The 13,621-nt window shown below is 41.2% G+C and overlaps 1 protein-coding gene across 1 annotated transcript; it reads left to right on the top strand.

Moving 5' to 3' along the window:
* Positions 1-10,650: 10,650 nt before the first annotated feature.
* Positions 10,651-12,230, top strand: LOC136057891 (uncharacterized). Its single transcript, XM_065750941.1, is given in 3 exon segments — positions 10,651-10,784; positions 10,786-11,445; positions 11,447-12,230. Coding segments are annotated over 3 exon segments (1,578 nt in total).
* Positions 12,231-13,621: the final 1,391 nt, after the last annotated feature.

Here is a 13,621-nt window from a genome sequence, read left to right as displayed (position 1 = left end):
CATGCATCATTAGTGAGCTACTCCATCTCTGTGCCATTCACTTAATCTGTGCTTCTCTGCTAAAATTATACTGGGACATACATATCATTTGTAATTTATACTGAAACATGAGGAAAGACATTAGTTTAAAATCTGTTTGCATTCTTCTCTACATAAATTAACCATTATAATCAAAACTTAGAACTTATGATGTTTTTCTGAATGTTCTAGACACAAGGATAAATTGAGATAAACAAAGGAGGAGCAAGGCAGCTCTTCAGCTACAGACCAGAAAAGGACAATTTTGCTTTGTAGCAGCTTGAGATGTTCCAAAGAAGACAGCTGCATTTAACTTTGCAATAAAAGCAGAATGGGTACAGTATTTACAAGACAAAAACAAGCAAACAAACAAACAAAAACAAACCAAAACCAAAAAAAAAGCCATAACTTTTGAGATTTCTTACTGTAGGAAGGGATTTGCAAATAGATGATATCGTAAAACTGGGGATGTGTAAGATCCACCTGACGCTGTGAAAACCTCTTCATTCCAGTTTGCACTGAATTGATCTGGAATGGAGACAAGTTCTCAACAGCTCCCATGCCAGTACCATGCACTTCACTATCACACTCACTCAATTCACTTTCTCACTCCTTTGTCTTTTGTAGGCAGAAATACCTAGATGCATTTCACTATGAGTCAGGTTTTGAAAATAGGTCTAAACGTCTCTCTATTAAAAATTGAGAAGTGCCAGAAGTCTGGAAGACATTTTTGATCCTGTGGAACAACCTCATTTTGACAAAATTTGCTGCAGGTAACCCGGCTCATTTCAGCACCATTAAATATCTCAAACAAGTTGCTCACAGAAGGCTTATTTTGTCTGTGTGCCCCGAATAAATGTAAGACTTAAAGATATCTCAGCCACCTCTCTCACATAACTAACAGAAAAAACAACATTAAAAATCTAGTAAATCTTCCTTTCAATAATAAAAAGAGATATTTCATTTTGTGTGTGTTTTTTGGGGGTTTGTTGTTGGTTGTTTTTTTTTTTTTTTGTGTGTGTGCACGCGTGGAGGGTTTTTTTTGTTGTTTTTTTTGTTTTTGTGTGTGTGCATGTTTTGTTGTTTGATTTGTTTGACCACTGCATACATAAAGCATATGTCTTGATGCCTTTCCTTTTATCATCATGGTGAAAAAATTCTGAGTCACAGCATCAGCTCTCTGGAACAGGGAAGCATCTACTTTGTGTTTAAAGCATCACCTGTAAATTTCCTGCCGAACAAGCAACAAACACCAAAATGTAGAGCAGTGAGAGTAGCAAATTTTGCTAAACACGAGCACGATACAGACATCTTACATTAAGTAGAGGACTAGCCTACTTCTGCTCTCTGACTTTCCATTTGGTTATGACATATTCTCCATCGCAGGAGATCACAACCTTTTGCTCTCTTCATGTTCTAGCAAGTGCTCAACTCATTTACATTATTGGCTTAATATCATATTGTGTCAATGGTAATAGCTTAATCAATCTGTACCTTTTCTTGACTGGTCACACTAACTCTCATTCAAATGAATTCTAAGAGTTTAATTAAAAGATCAGTTTTTAATGAAGTTTATTTTTAGACTTCCATTTTTATATCTGCTGTAGAATTCTTGAAATTGACTTTCCAAAAGCACCAGTGAAAATAGGAACCCGCAGAAACAACGATCACGGTGGAATTAGGAACGTGATGAAATGTATCTCATAAGCTACTTCCTAGTCAGCCAGGACTGTTGACTCACTGTATGGATTCAAGAGAGAAGCAAACACAGTGGCAAGGCACTGTCGAGACCCTGTATTTGTATTTGATCCTGAGGATCAGGTAGAAGCCACTGCAGGGTTAGTTCCTCCACACAAGACTCTAAAAAAAGTGTGATGGATGGCTCGTGAGCCCTGGCTCCCCATCTCTGCACTAAGCACGCAGAATCAAAGTGCTCAGAGCAAGCAGAGCTATGCTCAAGGTGCATGTGGGTCAGACAGCAGCTGGCCAGAAACCAGCTTGACTCTGTGCCTCTTCTGGAGAGGAAAGCCTCTTACATCTTTCTTTTAATCAACATATTGCTGTCACCTGTACTTCAAGATTTAGGATTACAGTCATTTCAAGCTAACTTGGAGTCTGGGAATGAGAATGTAACTAAAATATGCTGGAGCTTTCTATGACAGGTGCAGCAAAGATTACGTGTTCTCTGTGCAGTAATTACAGAAAAATATACAAAATAGAGCTGGTAAGAGCCTCCGAAGCCACATGGTCTGTTCCTCTGCCTCAAGGCAGCAACACTGAGCCAGACAACCCCTGACAGGCATTTGTATAACAGATTTTAAGGGCTTTCCTCAAAGTTTTCTGAACTGATATGTATTCAAATTACTATTCTCCAAGCTTTCAAATGGATAGCTTTCCCCAGATCTGTCAAATTTTGGCATATTAACTCTTGTCCAATATAGACTGACATGAAGACAGTATGTCACCTCTGTGTGTTCAGTAAGCCTTCACGCATTCTGAAAATTGCCTCTTTTTCCTTTCCCCTTTTAGCTAGTCTTACCTTATAGGAGAACCTTGCAGACCATCAGAACAATCAATATTCCTGTCAAAAAGCAGCTGTGCTATCAAAAATCCCACTTATTCCACCTTCACTAAGCTAATGGAGCTCCTGTGATGCTATGTTTTGGTTATAGGAGACAAACATTGTTTATAGTTGCTGCTAAGCAGTACTGTATAGAGCCAAGGCCGTTCACAGAGAAGGGCACAAGGAGCTGAGAGGGAACAGACTTCAATCAGACAAAGAGATATGCCATAACATACAACTTCATGTAGGCAGAGTTTGAAAGGGGTGCGAGATCATCTTGTCATAATTGTTATCCTTTTCCTTTTCTCTGTCTTAGTGAATAGTTTTTATCCCAACTCATGAGTTCCACTTTTTTCTTTTTTTTTTAATTCTCCCCCCCATCCCACTGGAAAGGGGGGGAATGGCTGTGTGGGGCTAAGCCACCGCTGGGTTATCCCCACATTCACCAAAGCAGTGCATATCTTCTCACATGACAGCTCACGTCATGACATTTCATGAACATTGCATTTGGCAATCAAAGGTAATCTGCAGCTGATTAAAATCTAAAACACAATAAAACTGTTCCAATAGATGCAACACCAGTAAACCCCAGTGCTTTCTTCTACACTAAATGTGCTCCTCAAGTGCAAAAGACAGGCTGGACAGCAGGCAGGAAGTTTGCCTTAATTTCTTGAAAGTAATGCTGCAGATCTGATTGCCAGTATGAGCGTTTAATTCACACTGCCTCTTTCAGAGGTTGAAATAGAACATGCTGCAGCTGAAGGCCATTTCCTAGTCAGTGTCAAACACAGTTTACTGTCTATGTGCATGGGGATAACGAGGTTGGTTCCCATCACTTTGTGTTGCCCAGGATCAGTCATTTTAATGTGATGGAGCATGACACACATCAAGTGAAAAAGGTGTTTTGAAACACTGAACTAGACATTCTGAGATGCCCGTAGTAAAAATGCACATCTAAGATCTCTAACAGCAAGCATTAGGGTTCCTCTTATAAATGCTCTTCAGAGAAGCTGGAACCTTTGGAGCTCATGGGAACAGTGCCTGAGCTCAGAAGCTGCCCAAAGGAGGTACAAGCACAGTGCCTGTTCAATCACAAGGTTTTTAACCTGTTCTCTCAAGATGCTGTTAACTGATAGATCACAAACCATTTTACCCTGATGGACACATATCCTTGTACATGGAACTTTCCCAGAAGCATTGTCTGTGGCAAGATTTTATTATGATAATTGCAAAGTTACATTAGACTGTGTGGAGTCTGTGTAGCAATGTTAAATTAAATTTCTCATTGGCTTCAAGGCTTGCTATCTGTAATTAGTGACTTCTGTTCTTTATTACACTGATCAGTAGTGCAGCGCTATTCATCACCGCAGTCTTAGTTAATTATCTTTGCTAATGATTTTCACTGTGAAAATAATCTACAGTTCCCATTTGTAACGATTGCTTTGTGTTAAGATTATTTGCTGGTAAGGCACCACAGCGAGCTGACAAGCTGTGGGTAGGGAGTTACTTATCCTGTAAGATGGAAGCTTTGTTGGTGCAGTCAAGAGTGAGAAAAAGCATAATAATTTCACAATTTGGCAGTGAGTTCGTGACTACTCTGCCAGAGGCACGAGAGGGTGGGAGTGTCCTGTGGGACTGAGATGTGGAGGGGAGCTCGGCTGGAGAGGCAGTAACAGCAAAAGGAAGAATTTCAGCACTGTGGCAGGCTTAAGCGAGCCATGCTAAAGACTGCTTGTCTAACGGCAGCCAAAAGGGGCACTTAAAGCTAAACAGCCACAGCTGCCTGTGGTGGAAAGACAGCACACACTCTGAACTTGAAAGCAAAGGAGCTCACTTAGTGCCAAGTGGATTTCGTCTTGCAGATGGGAGGTTTTGGCATGGATACTGTTTGGTGAGGACAGGCACAGGAAAAGGACCAGTGGGGGAAGCCCCACATTTCTGATGTAGATCAAGGTGATAAAGAGTGCATGGAAAAAAAGGAGAAGTCATCTATCAGAGTCAAACAAGTTCTTTTTAATGATTGATTTTGATCACCTGAAATTCTTAATAGCTTTAAAAATCCAAGGATGAAGTTTCTCCTGCAATGAAAATACCAGACTGTGAAATTAAACAGCAGCAACCTGCCGCCTGCCTTCTGTGCTCAATGTTTGTTCTGCACCTGGATACAAGCACACCCTCACAGTAATTTACACAAGCCCTTCCCACAAATAAATTAATGCAGTAAGGGAAGAGGTGAAAGGACTGTGCAGCTGACGCTATTTGTCTCTGAAAGACTTTACAGGAGATATGAAGTCAATGCTATTACATAGACTATCAGAAGCTATACACATTTTGCCAGAAAAAAAACAATGAAGGAATCTGCTGATGGGGGAAGAGAACAAAGATTGGTGACAGGTGCTTGTCAGAAGGAAGGCGTCTCTTGTGACTTCACTGGGAAAATGCAAAACCAGCTGTGAAAACACACAGGTAAGAGCAAGAACAGGCCTGACACTGGAGCAGAACAGCTGCAGTCCCACAGCCTCCATCAGACATAGCTCCTGACACAGTGCTCTGCTCAGGTAGTGCTGGCTGCAGGCAGCAGCGTGGGGCAGCACAGACTCGCTCAGCAGAGGCAAGGATCCTATGGACTGTAACATTTGTACCTTGCAGAAATCCCCAGGGCAGGAGCTCTCAGCTTCAAGCAGAGGAAAGGCCATTTCCCGATGAAATGGAGTTAGGCAGTATGAAAAACACAAAAGCATGTTTTAGAGTTAGAAGCTCCCAGAGCAAGCAACGTTTGCTAAACATCAACCTTAAATAAGCACCTTTAAACCAACCTTTTAAAGTTAGAGTACCAGAACAAACCTTTCTTTATCTCTTCTGAGTCTTAATACGTACATTCATTTGTTTTGGTCTCCCATAAAAGCTGCTTTCATTCACAACACGTCACGGGTAATATATAAACTACAGAGAACAAACTCCTACCATTCTGTGAAGTGCCACAGCCAGAGCAGCCTTAGACAAAAAAAAAAAACAACAAAACATAGTTCACAGAGGAAACAAGAAAGCTGCACTGTCGATGAGTTTTTGCTAGCAGAAATCATGGAGTGTCTGCAATTCACCATTTCTTCATCTTTACCATAGAGCACACTATGGGAAATCCTGCTCAAGATCAGCACTGTCACTGCACAGAGGGCTGGGTACCCACATACCCTGCAGCAGCCTTGACTGGACAAGGGGTAGGAAACAAGGGGTAGTTCCCTTCAGGGACTTCAGCAGGGAGACTGCTTGATGCTTTTCCACAGGTTACAGTCTGAAACAGGTAATGATTTTTTCATCCTAATCTGCCCAGGGCCCAAACCAGCAGTTTGGCTCAGGTGCTTGATTTTCCCCTTTGAAAACTACTCCAAAATAAATATGTTTATAGTTCTATATGTTTTCTCTGTTCAATTCCTGGGAGTCAAATGAAGTGTGATGTTGATTTCAATCTGCTTTGCATAAAATACACAAAACAGACCTTTGCATTTCCAACCCTGAAAATAGCACTGAGTGAAAACTGTTTTGCAGCAGAGGCTCGGGGACTACATCTCCCTGGTAACTGGTTTATTGTGTCTTTCTGATGGCAGCAAGCTGTCAAGCTTCATTCTCCCTCCTGTGCCAGAGAGGAGCTGCAGTGTTTCCTCTCCCTTGCTGAGAGCTCAGGGCTGTGCAAACCCAGCAGTATCTGCTCATGAGTCCCTCAAATGGATTAATTTCTGCTTTCTTGTTAAGAATGCTGTGCCACACAAACAATGGCCGATTCACAGGAGATCCAGTATAACTCAGCCCATCAGGATGGATAGCGGGTTTACACATTCTTATAATAATGCCAGACTTGCAGGAGGTGTTAGTTCACATTAGCCATTGGTGTGTAGAAGTGGCAGTCATGTCTCAAGCTCCATCCTGAATTTACCTGCTTTTTTCCGCCTCCCACAATCCTGGAAGCTCCTCTAAAGCTTTCATGAACTTGCAAAAGCTCAGCAAGTCCCATGCGTACCTGTATCATCTTTTCCCGTATCATCTTCCTCATTTTTATGTCTCCTTTGTCAGATTGTTTGCAACTGAATATCACCCTCTCTGCCAGCCTTATGGTAACTTTCAATTAAGTTTAAGTTAAACTTAGACTTTATGCTGGTGCAGTAAGTGGTCTCTAACCCTAAAGGACACGAACAACTCCCTGTGTGGTGTGCCTTAGACAATGCTGATGAATAATTTTTAAATGTTTATAACTCAGAAATGTATTTTAGAGGACCTGCAAGCAGAGCATGTGGCTTGCAGAGTGGAAAAGAGAGCTCTGGTAGTCTTAACTGTAGCTCCTCCTCCTAAATTTCATTCATGACTTAAGCATGAATATTTTCCACACATTTCCTTTGTGGGGTGGGTTTACAGGTAACATAGCTTGCTTCCTTTTGGAGACAAAGGAGGGAGGAGACAGCTGGTAGAAAACATCCAAAATTTCCTGTCCCTTGGGGTTTGCTGGGAATAAGTTTAACTCATTGTTCTGAGAGTCAAATGATTTTTTTTATTATTATTCTGTAGAACATAGTGTGAAAAAACTTTGAATAAGGAAGCTAGGAATGATACTCTACAACTGTTTTGTCTTGCGTTACTCTCTAAGGTTGGCCAGCTGAGCCTGAGCCTTTTTAAAGACCTTTCCCAAATATGTTAAGCTGCAACATCAAGAAGCATTAAATACAGCTCAACAGTGAACCTAATAATATTCAAGTAGCACAATAGTTAAATTTCAGTAGCTAGTCCTATATATTTGATTCCACTGCATTACAGCTGCACCTATGCAGCTGAACAGAAGTTGTCTGAATCTTAGTATAATTTCTAATGTTTCCCCTCCCTTATTTCTCAAAATGAAGAATTGCCTCCTAGTCCTAGGGCTAGAAGTCCAGAAGGAAGAATTATAGATTTCAGGAAGGCTTAAGCTTAGCATGAACACCCTTATCATTAATTATCCTTTTTTGTCTCATTGTCAAAAACCATGGAGCATAGTTAAACTGTCCAAGTTCCACTGAAGAAAACAGTGTAGCACTTCCAACTAGTCATCAAGGTAGAATTTGATGGCTATGCTGCTTGAGCCCTTTTTAATATGAGAAAAAATATGCCAACTTTCCTAATTTCATCTGTTTTGTTACTTATTTTGGATTTAATTAAACAAGAATCTAACTACTCTCCTAATATTACACAAAACTAGCATATCTGCCAAAGAGCTCATGAATTACCAAAAGACATGAAGGGAAAAAAAGTGCTTAAAATGTTTCAGTTATTTAACGCTTACTTATTTATCAATAAATGGCAGCTGTGTATAAATACTTTAGATGTGAGCATTTCCAAAGACAACTGGTGGCTTCCATTACCGATAAGTGAAATGAAGGGGATTCTCTGTGAGATAGCCAAGATAAATTGGTCAAGAAAGTTATTAGCTTTCCCTCTCCTAGTAAGTCATGGAATGAGGCTGCCATTGACAATACAGCAGATGAAAACCTATGAAAGGTGACAAGGTGGAAAAAACAGCACGCAGGCAGCAGACAATCTATTTACTGCAGGGGGTCTAGTGACTGCAGCAGTGTCACACATCAAATCACTGAATACAGTCAGCATCCACCTACCTGCAGGGAGATGATAACCTTCTTCCCCTCCACCCCCCTTTCCTCTCCTCATCTTTTAAGGTGAAGAATTTAGAGCTGAATCCAGCATTTGGGATTAAAAAAGAACAAGAGAACGTAGTTCATAATTAAGCAGAACCAAGGCGATTAATTGATTTCTCTTTGGTCACCGCACTCCACTTTGAAGCATTTTAGCAAGGCTCCAAGATGGAAGGTCGACAGAGGGGGCCTGATTCTGGCAGGGCTCACTCCCTGCCCACAGGGGCCTCCTAGCCCTCAGCAGAGCTCATGGGTTGCTCCTGATGCAGGAACCCAACTGTCCCTGCTTTCTCTTCTGAAATACACAGGAAAGGTATTGCTAGCAAAACGGGAAACTGAACCACGAGAAAATCCAGGTGGAAAGCAAAAAAAGTCAAAATACTTTACTAAGGGTACCTGCCAACAGGATGAACTCAGTCTGAGAAGGTTTAGGTACTTGAACATTTTGGCCAGGAAACATTGTTTACACAAATAAAATGGAGTGGCATTTCAAATACCCAGCTTCAAAGGGGCAGCAACTTTGTGGAAAGGAGCAAACAAGTCTCCTCCCACATCTAAACTGTCACAAGCTGGAATTAGAACAAACTTTTGTACATGAAAAAGCCCACTTGAAGCACCAAGCTGGCTTCCAGCTCTGCTGCAGCAAGCCTGCACAACTCTGCTGAAGTAAGAGCAGTGCTGCAGCTCCCACCAGCTGGAGAGCCATTCCAGGTGTTCTCACCATGGGAAGAGCACAGCATCCCACCCTTTAAATAGATTACCCTCTGCAGAATTTCACTGCACTCAAGCAGTTCTGCATCACATCATGTCTCTCTGAAGCTGAGCTGGTGCTGGCAATTATTTTCCCCGTCTTCTTCTGATACCATAAACTCCCAATTACAGCCTCATTGCAGGACTGGCTGCTGAGCGAGGAAAGCTTTATTCAGACTACAAAAGTATACTTATTTGAGGAAAGATGTGGTGAGTTAAATCACCAAGCCTAGAGCACGCTGGTATAGTGAACATTTTAATAAAGCAGTCAAGATTTTAGAGAATAACCCTCATTCAGAGTTTCCTGTTCATAAGGAGGTTTGGTTTTTGGTTTTGGTTTTGTTTTTTGTTATTTTATTTCCCCTCCATCCTCTCATCAGGAAGGGCTGACAAAGGACTGAGCTCCCACAATGTCCAAGCCACCTGTGAGTAAATGTCTGTGTGCAAGGGGAGCTGGGGGGCAACACATATGGCAGTGCCCAGCAGCTTTCTCAGATGGCACAAAAACAACAGATTAGAGCTTGCTTTTATTTTGTGCCACCTTCTTTCTTCTTGAATGTTACCTTCAGCATTTGAAAGGTTTTTGATAAGCATTTATTGGGGGGTGTAATTCTTGTTAGTAAAAGTGGTTTAACATGTGGAGAAAAAAAAAAGTCTTTGTAGTGATAAGGTAATAGCATATTTGAATTTACATTACAAATTATTAGCAGCCCATTAGTTATTTTCTCTTCAGAAAACCTCCAGTGTGAAATCCTTAAGACATTAATCCTTATTATTGTTACATACATTATACACACACAAGGGCTCTGCTTTACTAAATTGTATTGTTATAATTCCTGGTATGCTTGTACCAGATCAGCTGAATTTTGTCCTGCCAGGTCACCTTCCTTTGTTCTGAATTAGTATCTAATAGGAAGTAATGTAGACAGACTACCACACTGTCATAATAAATTGGTATTTAATAATATATGGATTGGTGCTAGGATTTCATATCCATCTTCTGTCAGTTGTAGCAGGGTTCTGAAACAGAAGAAGTGTTTTCTATGTCCTAAAAACAACAGCAAAGATCCTCAAAACTTGAAAGGGAAGTATCTACATACTAATCGAGTTAAAAATTAGTATCCCTCAGATTCCTTTTTCTCCTGTGAGAGAGTCCCATTGTTGGGGCAGTAAGATAGGATCTGCCACTGCACCGAGGGCTCCGAGGGACCAGTAGGACAGCTGTGCCGACAGATCAGCACTGTTGCATGGCATATAGGGGTGAGTGCTTTTGTCTTAGGCAGCTGAATAAATCTCTCCAGCTTTCCCAGTTCAGTGAGATAAGAATGGGCATTCACAGGGGAACTCCAGAGCTCCTTTGAAAGAAGACCGAGATGCAAAATTTGTATTAAAGAACAGCTTTAGAGACCTCTCTCAGTATTGTATCCCTTTTAAGTTTTACAGGTCCTCCAAGATGCAGAGACACCAGGAAAGGAGATAAGTACGGTAGCAGAGGAGTAAGGAAGCCCAGAAGTATGGTTTGCTCTGTTAAGATAACAGAAAAATGAAGAAGCAAGAACTACAAGCACTGTGACATTTCACCCCATGACTTGGGCTGTCTCATATATTGCCTCTCTGCAGTGTTTTTGCTATGAACTCCTTAAACACATGACAGCAGAGGTAATCTTCGTTGTGGCTGGACTATTTTACTCCTATTTTACTCTGGTTGCAACCATAGAACTCCACGACCAGCAGCTTAACACAGAGAACCAAACTATAGAGTCACTGCAGGAGTTGGTTAAAACTGCAGAAACAGACAGAGGAACTCAAAAGGCAGTTAGAAAATGAAAAACATAATTCAGCCCTCTTAGTAGAGGCTCTGAAGGGTACCTGTAAGGATACCAGTGACAATGTTAGCCATAGTTTGCCTCAAGAAAAAATCTATCCTCTAGAAGGACTGGAAGGAATAAGGGCAAGGCTAGACAAATTAGAGCCTTCTCTGGCTCAATTACGTCCTTTGATAAAAACTGAATATACATTTGATAACAGTGAGGATCTAGACCCTCAAATGAATGTTAAGGAAATTCCCTTTTCAGTCACGGAACTAACAAAACTGAAAAGAGATTTTAGCTGTTCTCCGAAAGAATCAGAAATGGAGTTTGTGTGGAGAGTTAGTCTCAGTGGTGGAGAACAAATACTGTTAACTGAAAAGGAAGCTGAAGGTTATTGGGGACCAGGAGTATTTTTAACTACTGGCAACAATCGTGCTCCCTGGTCCCTAACACAGAGAGCTGCCTATTGGGCAGGTGGTCTTAACCCTCTAGAAAGGGGAGACCCCCTTGCCATTACTGGAACCGCTGATCAATTAATAGAAAGTATTCAAAAGGCTGCTTGTCTGCAAATGATGTATGATAGTCAGCTGCAGCCACACCGTGAATCACCTATGATGATGCCTGTTGATCCTGAGAATGACCCTTCTTATCAGGGGGCTTCCTGAATCATTAAAATCTATAGGTATAAAACTACAAGGAAAATTACAGGCTATGCCTCAGAGAGAAAGAATTCAGGCAGCGTTAGAAGGTGCTACAACCCCTAATCGCCTGCAGTCAGGATGCAAAGTATGGACGTGGGGGGAGGTTGCCCAAGAATTAATTAACTATGGGAGAAAATATGGACCAGTGATTTCTTCCACCAGGAAATTTGAGACAAAGGGAATGAGGTGTGCAGAGGCCGATTCGACCCCTCCCCTATCTAATCGGGAGAACAACAGATCTAGAAGGTTCTCATTTTCAGTGAAACCAAGTGGGAGAAATATAAATCATAAGCGTAATAGTTTTTGGGTGCTGGGCCGGCAGAAGGGCATTCTGCGAGAACTCATGGATGGATTGCCTACAGACAGGTTAGAGGAGTTAGTTAATGGATGGCCAAAAGAAAAGTCTGAAAGAAGTGACACTCCACCTCCGAGTGCTCCCTACTTTGGAATCAGCACGGGCACTAGGACTGCAGGAAAGCTAACGCCTTCGCCCCTCTCAAGTGAGCTGGGGGGAGGAGGGTGGATGTACATTAGAAAACTTACAACAAAAGGAAACGACCTGTTAAATACGTTTAGAAGGCTAAGGATGCCTGGGAAAAGGAATACCAAAGTACTACTCACAGGATTATTCCCTCATTTTAACCATAATAACAAGCCCCAGAAGGGCAAGCCGATGTCTTGTTTTGTTTTACAGAAGACCCCCGTTGGACCTTGACTGAACAAAGAAGGCAGACAGCTGACTTTAATCATTTGAATTTTGGGACAAATACTGAAGATTTGATCATACTAGAATTCTGAATATGCCTCTTGATTACACTGTGTATTTTGGTTGCATAGTGTCATGTTTCAGGTTGTTGTGGGTGTGGGTGTTGTCTTTAGGTCTATCACACTTGGGTTTGAGTATTCACAGTTTTGCTGCCTTACTGGCTACTCCCTGCACAGTAATGCCATTCCTTTTGATCCCTTCTTCTACCTCTTATTATCGAACTGATTATGATTTGCATGTAACTCTGCTATGGTGTTTCCAACTTCCTAATAAATTTGGAAATTAACCAAGGGACCCATCTAATATCTGTCAGATGTGGTCACAAAAAGAAACCCATTATGATGTTTATTGTAACACCAGTCCAGGAGTTCCATCCAAAACATAGCTGTTGGAAAGTGTTTATGTTTTGTTAAGTAAGGTGTATGTTTCTGTGTATGTTTCTCTAATGCTTTAAATTATGGGATATCCTAAACACACTATCCCGTGAGAGTTCTATAGACTATAACAATACTTGAACTTGCCAAACTAGTATAATATCTCTCTCAGCATTTCAATCGCTTTTGAGATGCTTAAATGACAATTCTGTTCATATTTAACATTGAAGCAACATGCAGTATTGAAGTGTGGTGAAGTTATACCTTCACTCAGCCTATTAGAAAACATGTTCGTTCCATCAATGATCTTTGAACACATTACATGGCAAATCCACATATCATTGAATTGGATTAGATATGCTTCCTGAGAATTAAAATAACAAATGCAACAAGTACTGATAGTGGCATTGTAAAACCAGTTAGTGCTTGGTATGTTGTAAGGAATAGGTTGCCTGTGTCGAGTTGAATGGCTCTGGTCGTTGTCTGAAGACTGATGGTAACGGTAAAGTTGTTAAACAAATTGCCCAGGATATATGGAAAATTGCCCATGTTCCTGTCCAAACTTGGAAAGGCCTGGACTCTGATCTTTTTTTTTCCCTGGCCTCCGGGTGGCTCATGGGTGAAATGTATTCTATTTTAACTACTGTGTGCTGTTGCAACCCTTCTGTTCATTCCTTACATGATTCCTTGTTTTATTCAACTCATTCAACACAATTTGTATCAAAGATACAACATAACTGCTTCAACTGATGATGGACAAATCCAACTGATCAGAGCAACATTTGTAATTAAGCCCAAAAAATCTGTTACAGTAATTGTGTGACTTTTATCTCCCCCTTACCTCCCCCCATCTTTTCTCTTATGCTTTTTTCTTTCCCCTCTCCTTCACCACCGTGGACAGATGTTTGCGCATCAGTTTCAAGCAATCTTTGAGCCACCGGGTGGTGTGAAAGACAGAAACTGTTT

This window comes from Cyrtonyx montezumae, unplaced genomic scaffold (assembly GCF_038088225.1).
Source record: "Cyrtonyx montezumae isolate F1298 unplaced genomic scaffold, pur_monq_1.0 scaffold_7, whole genome shotgun sequence".
In the NCBI taxonomy this organism is placed as follows: Eukaryota; Metazoa; Chordata; class Aves; order Galliformes; family Odontophoridae; genus Cyrtonyx; species Cyrtonyx montezumae.
The sequence above is the reverse complement of the archived record's forward strand: the minus strand, read 5'-3'. Positions and strand labels throughout refer to the sequence as shown.